General features: G+C 33.6%; 1 protein-coding gene across 1 annotated transcript in view; it reads left to right on the top strand.

Annotated features, from left to right (window-relative positions):
• The window catches only part of SLC36A4 (solute carrier family 36 member 4), a 48,337-nt gene extending 38,438 nt beyond the window's left edge, over positions 1-9,899 (top strand). Inside the window, exon 11 of the mRNA XM_012739638.2 lies at positions 5,165-9,899. Within this exon, the coding sequence (XP_012595092.1) occupies positions 5,165-5,472 (308 nt within the window). The 3' untranslated portion in view covers positions 5,473-9,899. The remainder of the gene's footprint in view (positions 1-5,164) is intronic.
• Positions 9,900-16,962: the final 7,063 nt, after the last annotated feature.

Genomic DNA, 16,962 nt, shown 5'->3' with positions numbered 1-16,962 from the left:
CTTTCTCTTGCCTGATTGCTCTGGCTAGGACTTCCAGCACTATGTTGAATAGAAGTGGTGATAGTGGGCACTCTTGTCTTGTTCCAGTTCTTAATGGGAATGCTTTTAATTTTCCCCATTCAGTGTGGTATTGGCAGTGAGTTTGTCATATATGGCTATTATCATTTTGAAAAATGTTCCTTATAGCTTAGTTTGTTGAGGGTTTTTATCATGAAAGAGTGCTGGATTTTGTTAAATGCTTTTTCTGCATGTATTGAGATGATCATATGGTCATTGCTTTTGCTTCTGTTTATATAGTGAATCACATTTATGGATTTATGTATGTTGAATCATCCTTGCATCACTGGGATAAAGCCCACTTGATCATAGTGGATTTTTTTCTTTGATATGCTGTTGAATTTGGTTTGCTAGTATATTATTGAGAATTTTTGCATTATATTCATAAGTGATATTGGTCTATAGTTTTCTTTTTTTTTGTTGTGTTCTTTCTTAACTTCGGTATCAAGGTGACACTGGTTTCATTGAATGAATTGGGTGGATTCCCTCCTTTTTAATGTTATGGAATAATTTCTGCAGTATGGATACTAGCTCTTCTTTGTAGGTCTGGTAAAATTTGGCTCTGAATCCATCTGGTCGAGGGCTTTTTGTTTTGTTGGAAGATTTTTTTTACCATGTCAATCTTGCTCTTTATTGGTCTGTTCAAAAGTTCTATTTCCTCTTGATTGAGTCTTGAGAGGTTGTGTGTTTCCAGAAGTTTGCCCGTTTCATCTACATTTTCTAGAGATTCATAGAGATTTTTGTAGTATTTACATTACAGATGATATTTTGTATTTTTGTGGTGTCAGTTGTAATGTCTCTTTTTTTTTTTTTTTTTTTTTTGAGACAGAGTCTCGCTTTCTTGCCTAGGCTAGAGTGAGTGCCGTGGCGTCAGCCTAGCTCACAGCAACCTCAAACTCCTGGGCTCAAGCGATCCTGCTGCCTCAGCCTCCCGAGTAGCTGGGACTACAGGCACGAGCCACCATGCCCGGCTGATTTTTATATTATATATATTAGTTGGCCAATTAATTTCTTTCTATTTTTATGGTAGAGACGGGGTCTCGCTCAGGCTGGTTTTGAACTCCTGACCTTGAGCAATCCGCCCGCCTCGGCCTCCCAGAGTGCTAGGATGTAATGTCTCTTTTTTCATTTCTAATTGAGCTTATTTGGGTCCTTTCTCTTCTATTCCTGCTTAATCTAGCAAGAGGTCTATCAATTTTCTTTATCTTTTCAAAGAACTAACTTTTCATTTCATTGATCTTTTGTATTGTCTTTTTTTCCCTCCATTTTTTAGTTCTGCTCTGACCTTAGTTATTTCTTTTCTTCTGCTGTCTTTGCATTTGGATTGCCCTTCCTTTTCTAGTTCCTTGAGATGTTTCATTAGAGTGTTAATTTGTGATCTTTCTGTCTTTTCTTACTTAAGGGTAAGAATTTTCCCATTAGGACTGCTTTGCTGAATCCCATAGATTTTGATAGTTTGTGTTGAAACCTTTGTTCAGTTTTAGGAATCTTTTGATTTCCATTATAATTCCATTATTGACTCAGTAATCATTCACCTGCAGGTTGTTTAATTTCCATGACTTTTTGTAGATTTGAGTGATTCTCTTGGAATTAATTTCTTGTTTTGTTACACTGTGGTCGGAGAAGATACATGGTATGATTTCTGTTTTTTTGAATTTGTTCAGACATGTTTGATGGCCTAAGATATGATCAATCTTGAGAAAGTTCCATGTGCTGATGAGAAGAATGTATGTTCAGTTGTTTTGGGGTAGAATGTTTTATAAATGTCTATTATGCCCATTTGTTCTAGAATCCCATTTACGTTTCAGTGTTTCTTTATTTTCTGCTTGGATGATCTGTCCAGCTCTGTCAGTCGGGTGTTGAAGTCCCCAGCAGTTATGATGCTGCTGTTTATTTTTTTGCTTAGATCTAGTATAAATTTCCTTTATGAATCTGGGTGTTCCTGTGTTAAGTGCATAAATATTTAGGATTGTCTTATTTTCTTGGTTAATTTTTCTTTTTACCATTATATAATGACCATCTTTGTCTTTCTTAACCTTTGCTGATTTAAAGTCAGTGTTATCTGATATGAGAATGGTTACACTTGCTTTCTTCTGGTTTCCTTTTGCATGACATATTTTTTTTCATCCCTTCATTAGAGTTGGTCTGAGTCCTTATGGGTTAGATGTGTTTCCTAGAGATAGCAGATATTTGGGTTGTATTTTTTCATCCATTTAGCCAGCCTATCTCTCTTTTGTGGGGCATTCAGACTGTTCATGTTTATTGATAGAATTGATATGTGTTCATCATATCAATTGTTCTATTCATCATGTTGAGTAGTACCTATTGCCTTGTTTACTCTCTTGTGCTATTGTTTTTATGAGCTTTGAGCTTTAGCTTTTGGGTGGTTTTACACTGCCAGGTGTCTATTGTGCTGATCCATGTGTAATGTAGTTCTCAGTACTTCTGGCAGGGCATGTCTGTTCTTGACAGATTCCTCCAGTGTTTGCTTCTCTGGAAAAGTCTTTATTTCTTCTTCATATATGAAATTTAATTTTGCAAGAGACTAAATTCTAAGCTGGAAGTTGTTCTGTTTAAAAAGACTGAAGATGGGGCTCCAATCCCTTCTGGGTTGTAAAGTCTTTGGTGAGAAGTCTGTAATTAGTCTGATAGATTTTCCTTTGTAAGTTATTTGATGTTTTCACCTCACAGCTTGCAGGAGTTCCTCCTCATGTTGACTTTGGCCAGTCTGATGACTATATGTCTTGGTGATTGCCTCTTTGCAGTGAATCTGTCAAGTGTTTGTTGAGCTTCTTGTACCTGGATGTGTAAATCTCTAGCAAGACCAGGGAAATTTTCCTCAATTACTCCCTCGTATAGGTTTTCCAGCCCTTGTGTATGTTCTTCTTCACCCCCATGGATGCCTATGATTCTTATATTTGGCCATTTTACATAATGCCATATTTCTTGTGTGCTTTGTTCATTCCTCTTGATTCTTTGTTTTTTATTTTTGACTGGGTTATTTCAAAAGAGTTGTCTTCAAGCTCTGAAATTGTTTATTCTGCTGGTCTAGTCTACTCTTGAAGCAATGCTAAAAGGATGTAACAAGCGTTTATTAAATGGAGAATCTATTTTATAAAGTATTTCTACTTTAGAGTTCCAGCTTCTTCAGAGTCAGTTATTTTATTTAAGGCTTATCTTATTTCAGTCGTATAAGTGTGAAGCTAGGTTTATAATCTCAAAACAATTTTTAGGACTTTAGTTTTCATAATAATTTGAATAGAACATGGTAAGGAATAACTTCTGATTCCATGAGAAACATGGTGAGAATTCAGTTCCAAATTGATTCCACATTTTCCTGGAAAATATTGAGAGCCACAAAAAGAATAAGGAAAGACAAAAAACTCCAAAAACCCTGTAAACTAAAAATTAAGAAGTAGAGAAACCAGTAGACTGAAAACAGAAGACTGAATTACAAAGAGGACAAATTAAGCTATATATATAATATATTGATATATTAATATATATATACATACACATACATATTTCTCCCATATTATTTGTCTTAATAAAAAACAAAGAGGCTCGAACTGAGAAAAGCAAAAGGAAATGAATTTAGAAATAAAGGGAGAATAACAAGGATTAGAGAGAAAATCATAGTTATAGAAGAAAAGGAGAGTCAACACATTCATAATTGGAGACCCCAGAGAAGGAACTGTGGTGCTATAATTATCATTTGGTGGCAGTGGTGATGTAGTTTTCATAGCTTGCATATGAGCAAACTCCGGGGTTATTTTTGGTGGCAACTCTAAAGCCTCAACAAATCATTTAACAAAACATTTAAGGACGATTTAAAGAGAGAATGAGTTTTGGTTTTTGCAAACCTTCTGTTGATACATTTTGGTAAAATCCATATGAGATCAAGAAAGTGCTAGACCAAAACTTGCAGAAAACTTGTCAATAGTTTGGAAGAAAATTATGTTGACAATAGTGGAGTACTATTTGTTTTTAAACATTTTCATTTTGAAGTAATTTAGACAGAAAGTTGTAAAAGAAAGTATTTGCTGTAAACCCTTTACTGAAATTCCTCTGGTATTACCAGTTTACAAACCAGGCAATTGACATGGATACCATGCTATTAACTAATCTATAGACTTTCTCCTAATTTTACCTGTTTTCTTACTAATATCCTTTTCTGGTCCAGGAAATAATCCAAGTTCCCATTTGAATTTAGCTGTCACATCTACTATTCTCTTCCAATCCTGAGAGTACTTGTCTTCCTTTGTCTTTTTTGACCTTAACACTTTTGTAGTATCAGTAACTTTATAGAATTTCTTTCAATTTGAATTTCTCTGATGGTTTCTCATAATTAGATTGAAGTTAAACATTTTTAAACAAGAATATCATAGCAGTGGTGCTGTGTACTTCTTAGTATATCACATCATGTTATCAATGTCTTTTCGGTGATGTTACCTTTACTCATTTGGTAAAGGTGGTCTCTGACATATTTCTCCACTGTAAAGGTACTATTTTTCCCTTTATGATTAAAAAGTATCTCATAGAGAGATACTGCAAGACTATGCAAATATCCTGATCTCATCCAGTTTTTGCCCACAAATTTTAGCATCATTCATTGACTGTGCCTTCCCAGTGATGACTGTGTTGTTTGCTTAGTAATGATTTTCTCTTTCCATTGTTCCTTCTATTTTAATTAATTGGAATTCTGTAAGGAATAGCTATCTCTTCTCTCCCATTTATTTATATCACACTACTCCATGTTTTGTGCATTGTTGAGCTGTATGGCAGGCAAAGTAATGCAATTGCTTTGTAAATAAACTACCCAAGCTTTGTTGCCCAAAATTTACAGCAATAAATTAAAAGTCATTTACATAAGAAACTCTGTTGACAAGTGAAAGTCCAGAAAATGTCACTCTCAATTTTGGTTTCTTTATTTTCTCTTTTTAGCTCAGAACAAAGTATGGCAGATTTTTCCACAAGCAATAATTCAGTAGTCCGACTTCCATTAATTACTTTCAGTAATTACTTTTACTATTGAAAATATCTACTTTTAGTATTCATGTAAGTATCAAACATTTAAATAAGAAAAATATGTATTCTCATTTCCTAGGTGCTGGAGCGATTCTTATTCCTCGTTTAGACATCGTGATCTCCTTTGTTGGAGCTGTGAGCAGCAGCACATTGGCCCTGATTCTGCCACCTTTGGTTGAAATTCTTACATTTTCTAAGGAACATTACAATATATGGATGATCCTGAAAAATATTTCTATAGCATTCACTGGATTTGTTGGTTTCTTATTAGGTACATATATAACTGTTGAAGAAATTATTTACCCTACTGTCAAAGTTGCAGCTGGCACTCCACAAAGTCCCTCTCTAAATTTGAATTCAACATGCTTAACATCTGGTTTGAAATAGTAGAAGTAACATTATGAGCCTTCTACTTTTGTCTTAATTCTAAAAATGATTAAAATAACTAGTAAAATGCATCGTCATATGCTTAAAAATAGTACCAAACCCTGTTTTCTTTTGGCACGATATTAATATTTTGGCAGTAATTGTAATTCTTTACCAGTAGTGATAAACTGTGACAGATCCTTGGTTTTAAGTGTTAACAATAATTTCAGAAAATTAAGTTTTAGAAATTGAAAAAAATCAAAACTAAAATGTAAAAAATTAAAGAATAAAAATGCTTCCATTATCATTTATCGTAATAAGAAATATTTTAACCAGGATTTCTCTGTTAACCCCATGCTACTCTTTTGCCACTCAGTTGAGAAGAGAATAGGATTTAAAGAATAAGAGAATTAAATAAGGACATATATAACTGAAATCTCTCTCTAGAGAAGTTTGTGCATGCCAAAGTAGACTTTATGTATGTATAATGTAAAAGATATTGCAATTATGTCTTTATTAGCCAAGTCCTAATGATTAGCTTCTGAAAGTATAGAAAACTCCCATTAACTATAATGTAAGCTTCAGAAAATTCCAAAACCAGAATTATTTTTACACTATATCTATAATGGTAGTTTATCTTCATAATAATAATCAAGTGGCACTGTGTAAAATTCTGACTTAGTATTTTAGTAAAATTTAAAAGGGCTTGAACAGTTATCCAATACAACTCCCTTATTTTTCACTGGAGGAAATGGAGGCCTAGAAAGAAAGGTTAAGTAATTTGGTTAAGACCACTCAGCCTAGAGATTAAGAGAAACTGATCTTCTGACTCCCAGGCCAGGACTTTTTATTTTTTACATCACATCTAAGAAAAAGAATAAATTATGTTCAGCTTAATATTAATGTTTTGTCTGTTTAATTATATTTTAATACTTTGAAACTAGGTGTATGATCTTTGAATATTGTATGTGACCTGAGCAGAAATCCAGGGAAGCTTACACTATGGCCATATAAACCGTATAAACCTCAGCAAAGGAAAGAAGCAATATTCTTTTTAAATGACTAGAGACCACTTGCTGACATAAATGTGGGCTGGTAGAATGTGCCCAGCTCTGGTATTTGTGGTTTGAGTTCTTTTTATTGTTTCTTACCTTTCTTGGGTTTTGTAGACACCATCTTTCTTAATGGCATAAAATAAATGTCTTACAAAATATAGGATTTATGGATTCTTTCCAGGTTTGTGGCTTTCCTCATCACAGCCGTTTATTGATCTGAATGGGCAGAATAAAGAACTGTAAAAGGATTCATGCTTAGTAAAAATTGAGACAATAATAAACTGTCTACTAAATACCGAGACACTCTAGGCTGCTTCCAGAGAAATACCTTCTATTATTCCATATTCTTCAAACCCAGTTATTAACCAAAATAAAGAATCCCAGTTTATGAGGAGGATGAAAATTATCAAGTTAAGACATTAAGAATAGAATTGTCGGCCGGGCGCGGTGGCTCACGCCTGTAATCCTAGCACTCTGGGAGGCCGAGGTGGGCGGATTGCTCAAGGTCAGGAGTTCAAAACCAGCCTGAGCAAGAGCGAGACCCCATCTCTACTATAAATAGAAAGAAATTAATTGGCCAACTAATATATATAGAAAAAATTAGCCGGGCATGGTGGCGCATGCCTGTAGTCCCAGCTACTTGGGAGGCTGAGGCAGCAGGATTGCTTGAGCCCAGGAGTTTGAGGTTGCTGTGAGCGAGGCTCACGCCACGGCACTCACTGTAGCCTGGGCAACAAAGCGAGACTCTGTCTCAAAAAAAAAAAAAAAAAAAAAAAAAGAATAGAATTGTCTCCTGTTGTTTTTTTTTAAATACATACTTTAATGAACTTTTTAATCAGGCTATTGCTACTCTAACTGTAATGCTATACTTCAAGATATCATCAAGATCGTTGTAGTATATATATTCTCTATTTTTATATGTAAATGTTGACTTAGTTCAAGTATTTTTTGCTTACACCATTAACTGGTCATCAAGTACAATCCTAAAGATATATCAGAAACTTTATTTTGATACAAATTCATAAGAATCAAAACTTTTTTAAACATTTCATTAGGTATCACCAATAATGTTCTGATACTTTTTTATCCAATCTGTTACACTGAACCTTTAGTCATACTAAAAGAATGCAGAAGTTGTTATAGGAAAATTATTCTTCACTGAAACTAATGTTATATAATCTTGAATCTAAGAATAAATTAGGTATTTTGAAAAAATTTATAAAGTGACTTAAAATCATTATTTAATAGAAAGCAGTATTAGGATGTTGTCAGCTATCTTCAGATAATATTTCTAGTCTATATGTGTGATTTTATTTTTATACTTTTACCTTTTTTATTTTCTTATGGAATTCATCAAATGCAATGAGATTTGGAATAGTTGATCATAGAAATAAATCATTTTTAAATGCAGCCCAAACACATTTGAGCATATTATCAACCAGGCTTTCTTATGCAATAAGAATGCTGAATCAACATTCAGTACTAAATTCACTAAATTATCAATACTTTAAATATAAGAAAAAGTTGAAATGAAGAAGAGAGGCTAAAAAGGGAGAAAGTAGTTTTTAATTCTTAACAAGAAAAACTGTTTAGATGGAAAGTATAAATGCACTTTTATTTAAGGATATTTGATATATTTTATCTGTAAAATAATCAGTGGGTAATATTTTTTTTCTCTGAACATTTAGTTTTAATGAGTCATAAAATTTTTAAAAGATTTTTAGAGAAGATATTTTGATTATACACCAGCTGTTGCTTTTATTTTGGGTGACTGGAGAAATGAGAGTGATTGCACCTGTCAAGTTTTGTATCTGATCTCTTTTGGATCATCACGTTGTGGCTAAAATGATTTCAGCTTATTATTTGCCACTGTAGTGAAGAAGTCTTCTCTGAAAGTTAATCAGTTGTCTGAAAGCCTTTTCTGCTACTGAGGGAGGGGTGGGGAGAAAGGAAAGGTTTATTTACCTCTGATGAGTTATGTTCTAAATCCTTTATCACTGTTCCCCTACACCCAAGAGTTTCAGCAGTATCAGAGTCAACTTGTCTAAACACTGCTTCTCAGACTTTTTTTTTTTTATCAGAGGATCTTCTTTTTTCCACAGGGCTAGATTTCTTCACAATTAAAGAAATAAGAATTAGGGCTTTTTCTTGGTTAAAGACCAGTTTCGATGGTATTCCCAAATGAAAACTAGTAATGTATTATCAAAGGCCACATGTCTTAATTTTATCCTCTCTGGATTCTCCTTTATTAAAACCATTTCTGCCTCTCACCTAGATGATGCACTACGTATTTATAAGCATTTTACGACAATGTGCCCGTGAATTTCCTAATAGTATCTAATTTTACTCAGTAGTTTCATAGTAATTACATAAAACTCTTTAACTGCAGAGTACTATAAAATTTTATTTGAAATATTAATTAAAATTCTTTATTAGTATCATTTCTAGCTGTGGCAAAGCACAGGTCTTACTGTAGTTTACTTGGGATATTTCTTCACCACAGACCTCAATATATCATCTGAGTAGTACATGTTTGCTGACAGAATATACCCAAATTAGGTCTTGACTTCACTTCTCCTTTTAAAAGGGAGAATATACATCGTAGAGTTAATGGAAATAAATAAAATTATTTAAATAATCCCAATGGCTCAATTAATACTGTCTGTTGAGGAATAAAATAATCTGGTAAAAATATAAACCATTGATAATGTAAAATGATAAGTCTAATTTGGTCTTTTTTTGGCTGTCTAGCTTCCCCTTATAAAAAAATTTGAGAAACTTTGATCTAAAAGATAAAGCAGGATGCTTCCTAATATTATATTGCTGGCTATACTGGTTAATACTTTGGCAGTTTTATAGTTAATCTTGTTTATGCCATTAGTACTTACTAGGCTAAACACCTTTCTGAAACAAGTTGGTTTTGACCTACAAGATAAGAAAACATGCTTTAAAAATGGCTAGAAATGCTATTTATTGCCCTACGATAAGTGAAATGGCAAATTACTCTGATTCTTAAAGTTTCATATTAAAATTAGCTAGTTCCTACATACACATGTGCATGCAGACACACACATCAGTAATCTGTGTGAATAGCAATTTAAATTTGCTATTTAAATTGGGTCCAGAAAGATGTTGTAGTAACAAGGTTATTCTAGAAATTATTCCATTAGAGTTTTCTTGATAACAAATAGGAAAATACATGTTTATACCTTGAATAAATTATGATGTAGATTTTTATGTTTTTTGAAATGATTTTGTTAGTTTGAATGAAAACTAAATATTGCACTTGAGTCAATTCTTTTAACTTATTTTTCTTTATAACAATATGAAAAAAAATCTGTCTTAAAGTATTGTAACTTTTCTGAATTTTCAATAAAATATTATTTTGCTTGCAATTGACTTTTTATATAATTTGTCTTTTATAAGGTTAAATGACATTGACAAATGTCATAAGCCAAAAATGGCACAGAATAATATTCTAATAACATTTTAATCAGTTTTAATGGTTAATTCTCTGTCGTTTTGGAAATTGATATTATATACCTCTAAGATTTAAGAGGAGTTGATTTAAAATGAAAGGACACACTCAAAACCGTGACCTGAACTTCCTACACAGTGAATGCAAGATGAGCAGTCTGCAAATGCTGCATCCATGCTTTGATTTACCACCTTCTTAAGGTCAAGAATATGTATCAATCATTTTGTTTGCATTACAAAATTAGAATAATACTTTGGGGAAGGGTTATGCCAACCCCATATGAAAGACCATAAAGATATTTATACCTTTACATTAGTAATCCTGCTCTAGTGAACTTAAGGACATATCATAGTTCATATCATAAAATAAACTCAGCCTAAAGGTGCATCTACAACATTTTTTTTACAACATTATTTTAATGGTGATAAAGTGGAAACACCCTAAATGTTCAATAATAAGCCCATAAATTATGATATCATAACCTAGAATACAATGAAGATTATATTAATTATACTAAAGCTACACTGAGGACTAATAATTTGGGAAAGAAAAGTTACATGAAATTAATTTTAATTACAGCTCTGATATACTTCTGGGCCCAAACAAGGAGATATTCAGAAAATGGAATCACATAGTGTCAGGATAAAGAAATGGGTTTTACTATTTTTAAATGACTAGTGAAAGCAGGCCTGTTAGAGGAAGAAATGGAAATGTTTTGGGGAAGGCAACAGGGAATTTACAAAGCCTTAGTAGTAGTGCATGCTTTTGACAAGCAGCAGAGGAACACAAAGACCAAAAAAAAAAAAAAAAAAAGAAAAAAAATGAGATGGGGATAGGACTAGGTACACAAAGATGTGAATGTATTGAAAAGCCCTATGGAATACTTACTTGCAGGGGGGAAATCAAATATGGCTACTTTGTAAAATTAATTTTTTTTAATGTAAAAAGTTTGAGCAGTTCTTAATGGATACACGCACACAAACACACAATTTCACAGTATAGACTGTTGGAATTCAAGAGTAGAACAAGAAAGTAGGCCAAAAAAAAAGGCAGTGCAGAAGTGAGAACTTCAGATCATGGGTCTGTAGTGTCTTATTTATCATTGTAGCTCTAGCACCCAACAGTACTCCACAGGGCACAGAATAGGAGCTTGAAAATCTGATCTTTCCAGTCTTGAACTCCCTATCCTATCCTATTCCAATTTTGGCTGCACAAAGAACAGGCTCCTGAGACCATGCAGGCTTCACTCCTTGCCTCACCCTGCAAGTTACAGCAACACCAGACTGCTCACAGCACCACAAACACACTTCACACATTATTTTTCATCTACATGACCCTACCACCACCTCATGCTAGAATGATTTCCTTCTACTCCCTCCCCCATTTTTTGTTCCCCCTGCCAATTCTTAGTTATTGTTAAGATTCAGTTTAGGTGTCTCTTCTACCAGGAGGCCTACCCATGCATCCTCACCCTACCCAGAGTGAATTATGTATTTCTTCATTTTTTTCCTCTCTCTTTTTCTTTTCCTCTGCTCTCGCCTAGACAATATAAGTTCCATGAGGTAGGTAATTTTATCGATTATGTTCACTACTGAAAATACAGTGCCTGGAAGAGTGTCAGGCACATAGTAGGTGCTTAAAAATGTGTTGAATGCATGAATTGGAAGGAAAAAAGGAAAAGCCCCTATTAGTGCTCTGGTACTTCATAAAATCTTCACGTGCAGGGGCAGTCATGCTTTTTCTACTGTCTCCTCTGCCCCTGTGTCTATTTGTTGAACGACCCTCTTTTCTACTTTGTATTCTAGCTCTGCAGGCTTCAATACTGTAAAGCAAAGACACCCAAGTTTGAGTATCTTATAAAAAAATCCTGTGAATCACACAAACCTTAAAAACATTCATCAGCTTCTGATAATGCATGTGGAGACTATGAGAAAGGAAATATTAAAACCCCTTCCTCACAAATTTTTGTTTTCATGTTTTACATGAGCAGATTGAATTTTGTAGGAAAAAATGGATTATATATTCTACCCATTGTTTATAAAGTTAGATATAACCTAGAATACAAATGGTCCTTTTCTGTCTAAAAAAAGCATACTATCAAAATTCAAGATTATTTTTATGAACTTTTGATGCCTAAAGGTTCCTTGCTTGTAAAAGAGTCAAGCAGTCAATAGTTGTTTTTTTTTTTTTTTTTTTTTTTAATCCTCTCACAAAAAAGGACATTCTCTGGCTGTCAGAACCTACCTATCATATGAGTTTATCACAATATATGTCATAAATGGACCCCCATCCAATACAAACCAGGAATGGGAATCTGTAAGTGTTGGGAAAAGTGGCCCTGCCAAGATGATCATTTTGTATTGATAGAAATAGCTCAAAAAGAAAAGTAAAAATAAGAATAGCAATAAATATCTGGGAATAGGAATTAATTTAGCTAAAAGTCCATTTGCTTCAGTACATTGACTTTCATGAGACTTTGCTAAAGTGCATTATGTGCACTTAAAGCAGCATGCTCTGTGGTTAAAAAAATTACTACAACCATACTTTTCAGTATAAAATAGATTAATTTTGCACTGGAAGAAGACTAGAGGCCTCAAGATTACACTTCCCATGACAGAAACATACCCAGGGCAGCCTCTTTATGATATACCTAGAAAACTAGCCACCTAATATTAATGATTGGAAAATAGTGTATTAAAAGACACTGCTGGAAATCACACATAATGAAAAGTGTGTAGCACGGCCAATGTTTATCAACTGGGTATACTGGCAGAGATTTCACTTTTAGCTGATGCCGTATAGTGTATAAAATGCTTAATGACTTCATTATTTTATTGTAACACAGAAAACTCAAACCATAGGAGGAGATATATTTTTAAATTAAAAGTAATTTCAGAGTTACTATATAGACTGGAAAAGATGTATTGTACTCTATTTTGACAGAGGCTCAGAGTATTACAAGATTAGGAGAGTAGCCTGTAAGTGGAAATCCATACACCACTTGATTTTCAGAGATTAATTAGCAGTCTACCATAATAGACTTCTCTCTCCTACTATTCTCTGTTCTACTTTTGACTTCTATGAGGTCAGCTTTGCTTAGCTTCCACATATGAGTGAGAACATACAGTGTTTAACTTTTTGTTCCTGGCTTATTTTACTTACTGTAATGTCCTCCAATTCTATCCATGTTGCAGCTAATGACAGGACTTCATTCTTTTTTGTGGCCAAATAGTATTCCATGGTTTACATAAACCACATTTTCTTTGTTAATCTGTTGTTGGACACCCAAGTTGACTCCATGTCATGACTATGGTGAACAGTGATGCAATAAACATGGGGATACAGATGTCTCTTCAATATAATGATTCCTTTTCCTTTGGATAAATTCCCAGTAGTGGGAATGCTGGTAGTTATATTTGTAGGGTTTGTTTGTTTGTTTACTTATTTATTTATTTCAGAGAGACAGAGTCTTGCTCTGTCACTCAGGCTGGAATGCAGTGGTGTGATCATGGCTCACTGCAGTCTCAAACTCCTGGGTTCAAGCAATTGAGCCCTGCCTCAGCAGGGCTGCCTCAGCCTCCCAAGTCACTTGAGTCCTGCTTCAGCCTCCCAGGTCACTAGGATTACAGGTGTGAGCCATTGCACCCAGCTTTATTTATAGATTTTTAGGGACCTTCATACTGTTCTCCATGGTGGCTGTACTACTTTGCATTCCCACTAACAGTGTATAAGAGTTCCCTTTTCTCCATATCCTTGCCAGCATTTGTTATTTTTTGTCTTTTTAAAAATAACCATCCTAACTGGGGTGAGATGACACCTCACTGTGATTTTGATTTGTATTTCCCTAATAATTAGGGATGTTGAACATTTTTTCATATATTTATATATGTCTTTTGAGAAATGTCTGTTTAGATCATTTTATAAATGGACTATTTGTGAGAGTTTTGTTGTTTGCTGTGGGATGTTTCAATTCCTTGTATATTTTGGATATGAATCCCCTGTTGGATGAATAGTTTGCAGATACTTCTCCCATTCTATAGGTTGTCTTTTCACTTTGTTGATTATTTCCTTTGCTGTACAGAAGTTTTTAGTTTGATATAGTCCCATTTGTTCATTTTTACCTTTGTTGCTTGTGCTTTTGAAGTCTTGTTCATAAAGTCTTTTCCCAGACCAATTTCCTAAAGCATTTTCCCTGTTTTTTTCCTAGTAATGTTATTGTTTTGGGTCTTATATTTAGGTTTTTGATCCATTTTGAGTTGATTTTTGCATAGGGTGAGAGGTGAGGTCTAGTTTCATCCTTTGGTATATGCATATCCAGTTTTCCCAGTACCATTTATTGAAGAGACTATCCTTTTCTCAATGAGTGTTGTTGGCACCTTTCTCAAAAATCAGTTGGCTGTAGATATGTGGATTAATTTTGGGGTTCTCTATTCTGTTTCATTGGTCTGTGTGTCTGTTTTTATGTCAGTACTATGCTGCTTTGGTTATCACAGCCTATGAGTATATTTGAAATCTGGTAATGATCTCAAATGATCCTTTGTATTTCTGTAGTATCCATTGTGATATCTCCTTTTTTGTTTCTGATTTTGTTTATTTGGGTATTCTGTCTTTTTTACTTAGTCTAACTAATGGTTTGTCAATTTTGTTTATATTTTCAAAAAAGCAACTATTTGTTTCATTGATCTTTTGTATTGTTTTCTTAGTCTCAATTTTATTTCTGCTCTGAACTTTATTATTTATTTTCTTCTAGTAATTTTGGTTTTGGTTTGTTCTTGCATTTCTAGTTCCTTGAGGTACATTGTTAGGTTATTTGAAATCTTTCTAGTTTTTTTTTATTGCTATAAACATGCCTCTTAATACTGCTTTTGCTGTGTCCTATAGGTTTTGGTATGTTGTGTTTCTATTTTCATTTGTTTCAAGAATTTAATATAATAAAATTTTATTATAATAATAATATAATAAAATTTATTATAATAAAATTTCTAAATTTTATTCTTAATTTCTTTTTCCATGCTTTGGTTGTTCAGGAGCATGTTGTTTAATTCCCATCTATTTGTAGAGTTTTAAGTGTTCCTCTTCTTACTGATGTTTAGTTTTATTCCATTGTAGTCACATAAGATACTTGATAAGATTTTGAGTTTTTAAAACTTGTTGAGACTAGTTCTGTGTCTTAACATATGGTCAATCCTTGTGCTGATGAGAATAATGTGTATTCTGCAGCTGTTGAGTTAAATGTTCTGTAAGTGTCTGTTAGGTCCATTTGGTCTACAGTGCAGTTAAATCTGATGTTTCTTTATTGATTTTCTATCTAGATGATCTGTCCAATGCTAAGAGTGCAGTGTTGAACTCCTGAACTATTACTGTATTGGGGTCTATCTCTCCCTTTAGTTCTAATAATGTTTGCTTTATATAGCTGGGAAATGAAAATGAAAATGCATGGACTGCTCAGTCAGCCCACAGCAACTAACTACTCAAACCAAATTTTGCATGTTCTCACACGTATGTGGGAGCTAAATATTAAGACAATTGATCTCAGGGAGACAGTAGAATGATGGTTACCAGAGGCTGGAAGGGTAGTAGGGAAATGGGGATAAAGTGAGGATGGTTAATGGGTGAAATCAACATTGGATGCATATTTTTTACAATTGTTATATTCCCTTGCTGAATTGATCCCTTTATTATTTTTAAATGTTCTTGTCACTTCTTGTAGCTTTTAACCTGAACTCTGTTTTGTCTAAGTATATAGCTTGTATTTGGTTTCCATTTGCATGGCATATATTTTTTTAAAACTTTTTATTTTTAATTATTATGGACATATAATAATTTTATATCTTTATAGGGTACATGTGATGTTTTGATACAGATATACAATGTGAATTAATCAAATCAAGGTAATTGGGGTATCCATCACCTCAGGCATTTATCATTTCTTCATGTTAGGAAGATTCTAATTCTACTCTTCTAGTTATTTTAAAGTATACCCTAACTTATTGTTGCCTATAGTTACCTGTTATTATATCAAATATTATTCATTCTATCTACTTATCTAGCTATATTTTTGCACCCATTAACCATCCCCACTTTATCCCCATTTCCCTGCTACCTTTCCCAGCCTCTGGTAACCATCATTCTACTGTCTTCATGAGATCAATTGTCTTCATATTTAGCTCCCACATATTTGTGAGAACATGCAAGATTTGGTTTGAGAAGTTAGTCACTGTGGGCTGACTGAGCTGTCCATGCATTTTCATTTTCATCTCAGTGATGAACAGCAGACAGCCAGAATCAGGTATACACTTAGCACACTTAGAACAAAATTTCTTCTCATACATTTCCTCCCATTATTCCCTTCATGAAGAAAATTGATTTATATGAGAGACTGAAACAGATGAGATGTTCATATTATTAGCACTGTGATTTGAACCAAGCAGCCTCAGCATGGGAACCTAAAAAGAGACAATAATTAAGGACTAATTTCTGTTACCAAAAAGGTAGAAGGAAATCCTGTCATTCATGGCAACATGGATAGAACTAGAAGACATCATGTTAAGTGAAATAAGCCAGGAACAGAAAGTGAAACACCATATGTCCTCATTCATATGTGGAAGGTAAAAAGAGTTGATCTTAGAGAAGTAAAGAGTAGGACAGAGGATAGTAGAGGCTGGGAAGGGTTGGAGGAAGAAGGATAGGGGGAGATTTGTTCAAGGATACACAAGTACAGCTAGAAAGAAGGAATAAGTTCTAGTGTTCTTTATCAATGTCAGATGACTATGGTTAACAATACTATATTAGAGGATATTGAATTTTTCCCAACACAAAGAAAAGATAAATGTTTGAGATGGTAGATATGCTAATTACCCTGATCTGGTCACTATACATTATATGTATTGAAACATCATTATGTACTCCATGAATATGTATAATTGTTATTTGCCAATTAAAAAAAATTCTTAAAAGGTGAAAGGAATCCAGTATATT

The sequence above is a fragment of the Microcebus murinus genome, chromosome 4, assembly GCF_040939455.1.
Source record: "Microcebus murinus isolate Inina chromosome 4, M.murinus_Inina_mat1.0, whole genome shotgun sequence".
NCBI classification, from domain to species: domain Eukaryota; kingdom Metazoa; phylum Chordata; class Mammalia; order Primates; family Cheirogaleidae; genus Microcebus; species Microcebus murinus.
Note: the sequence above shows the minus strand (reverse complement) of the source record. Positions and strands in the feature narration are given on the sequence as shown.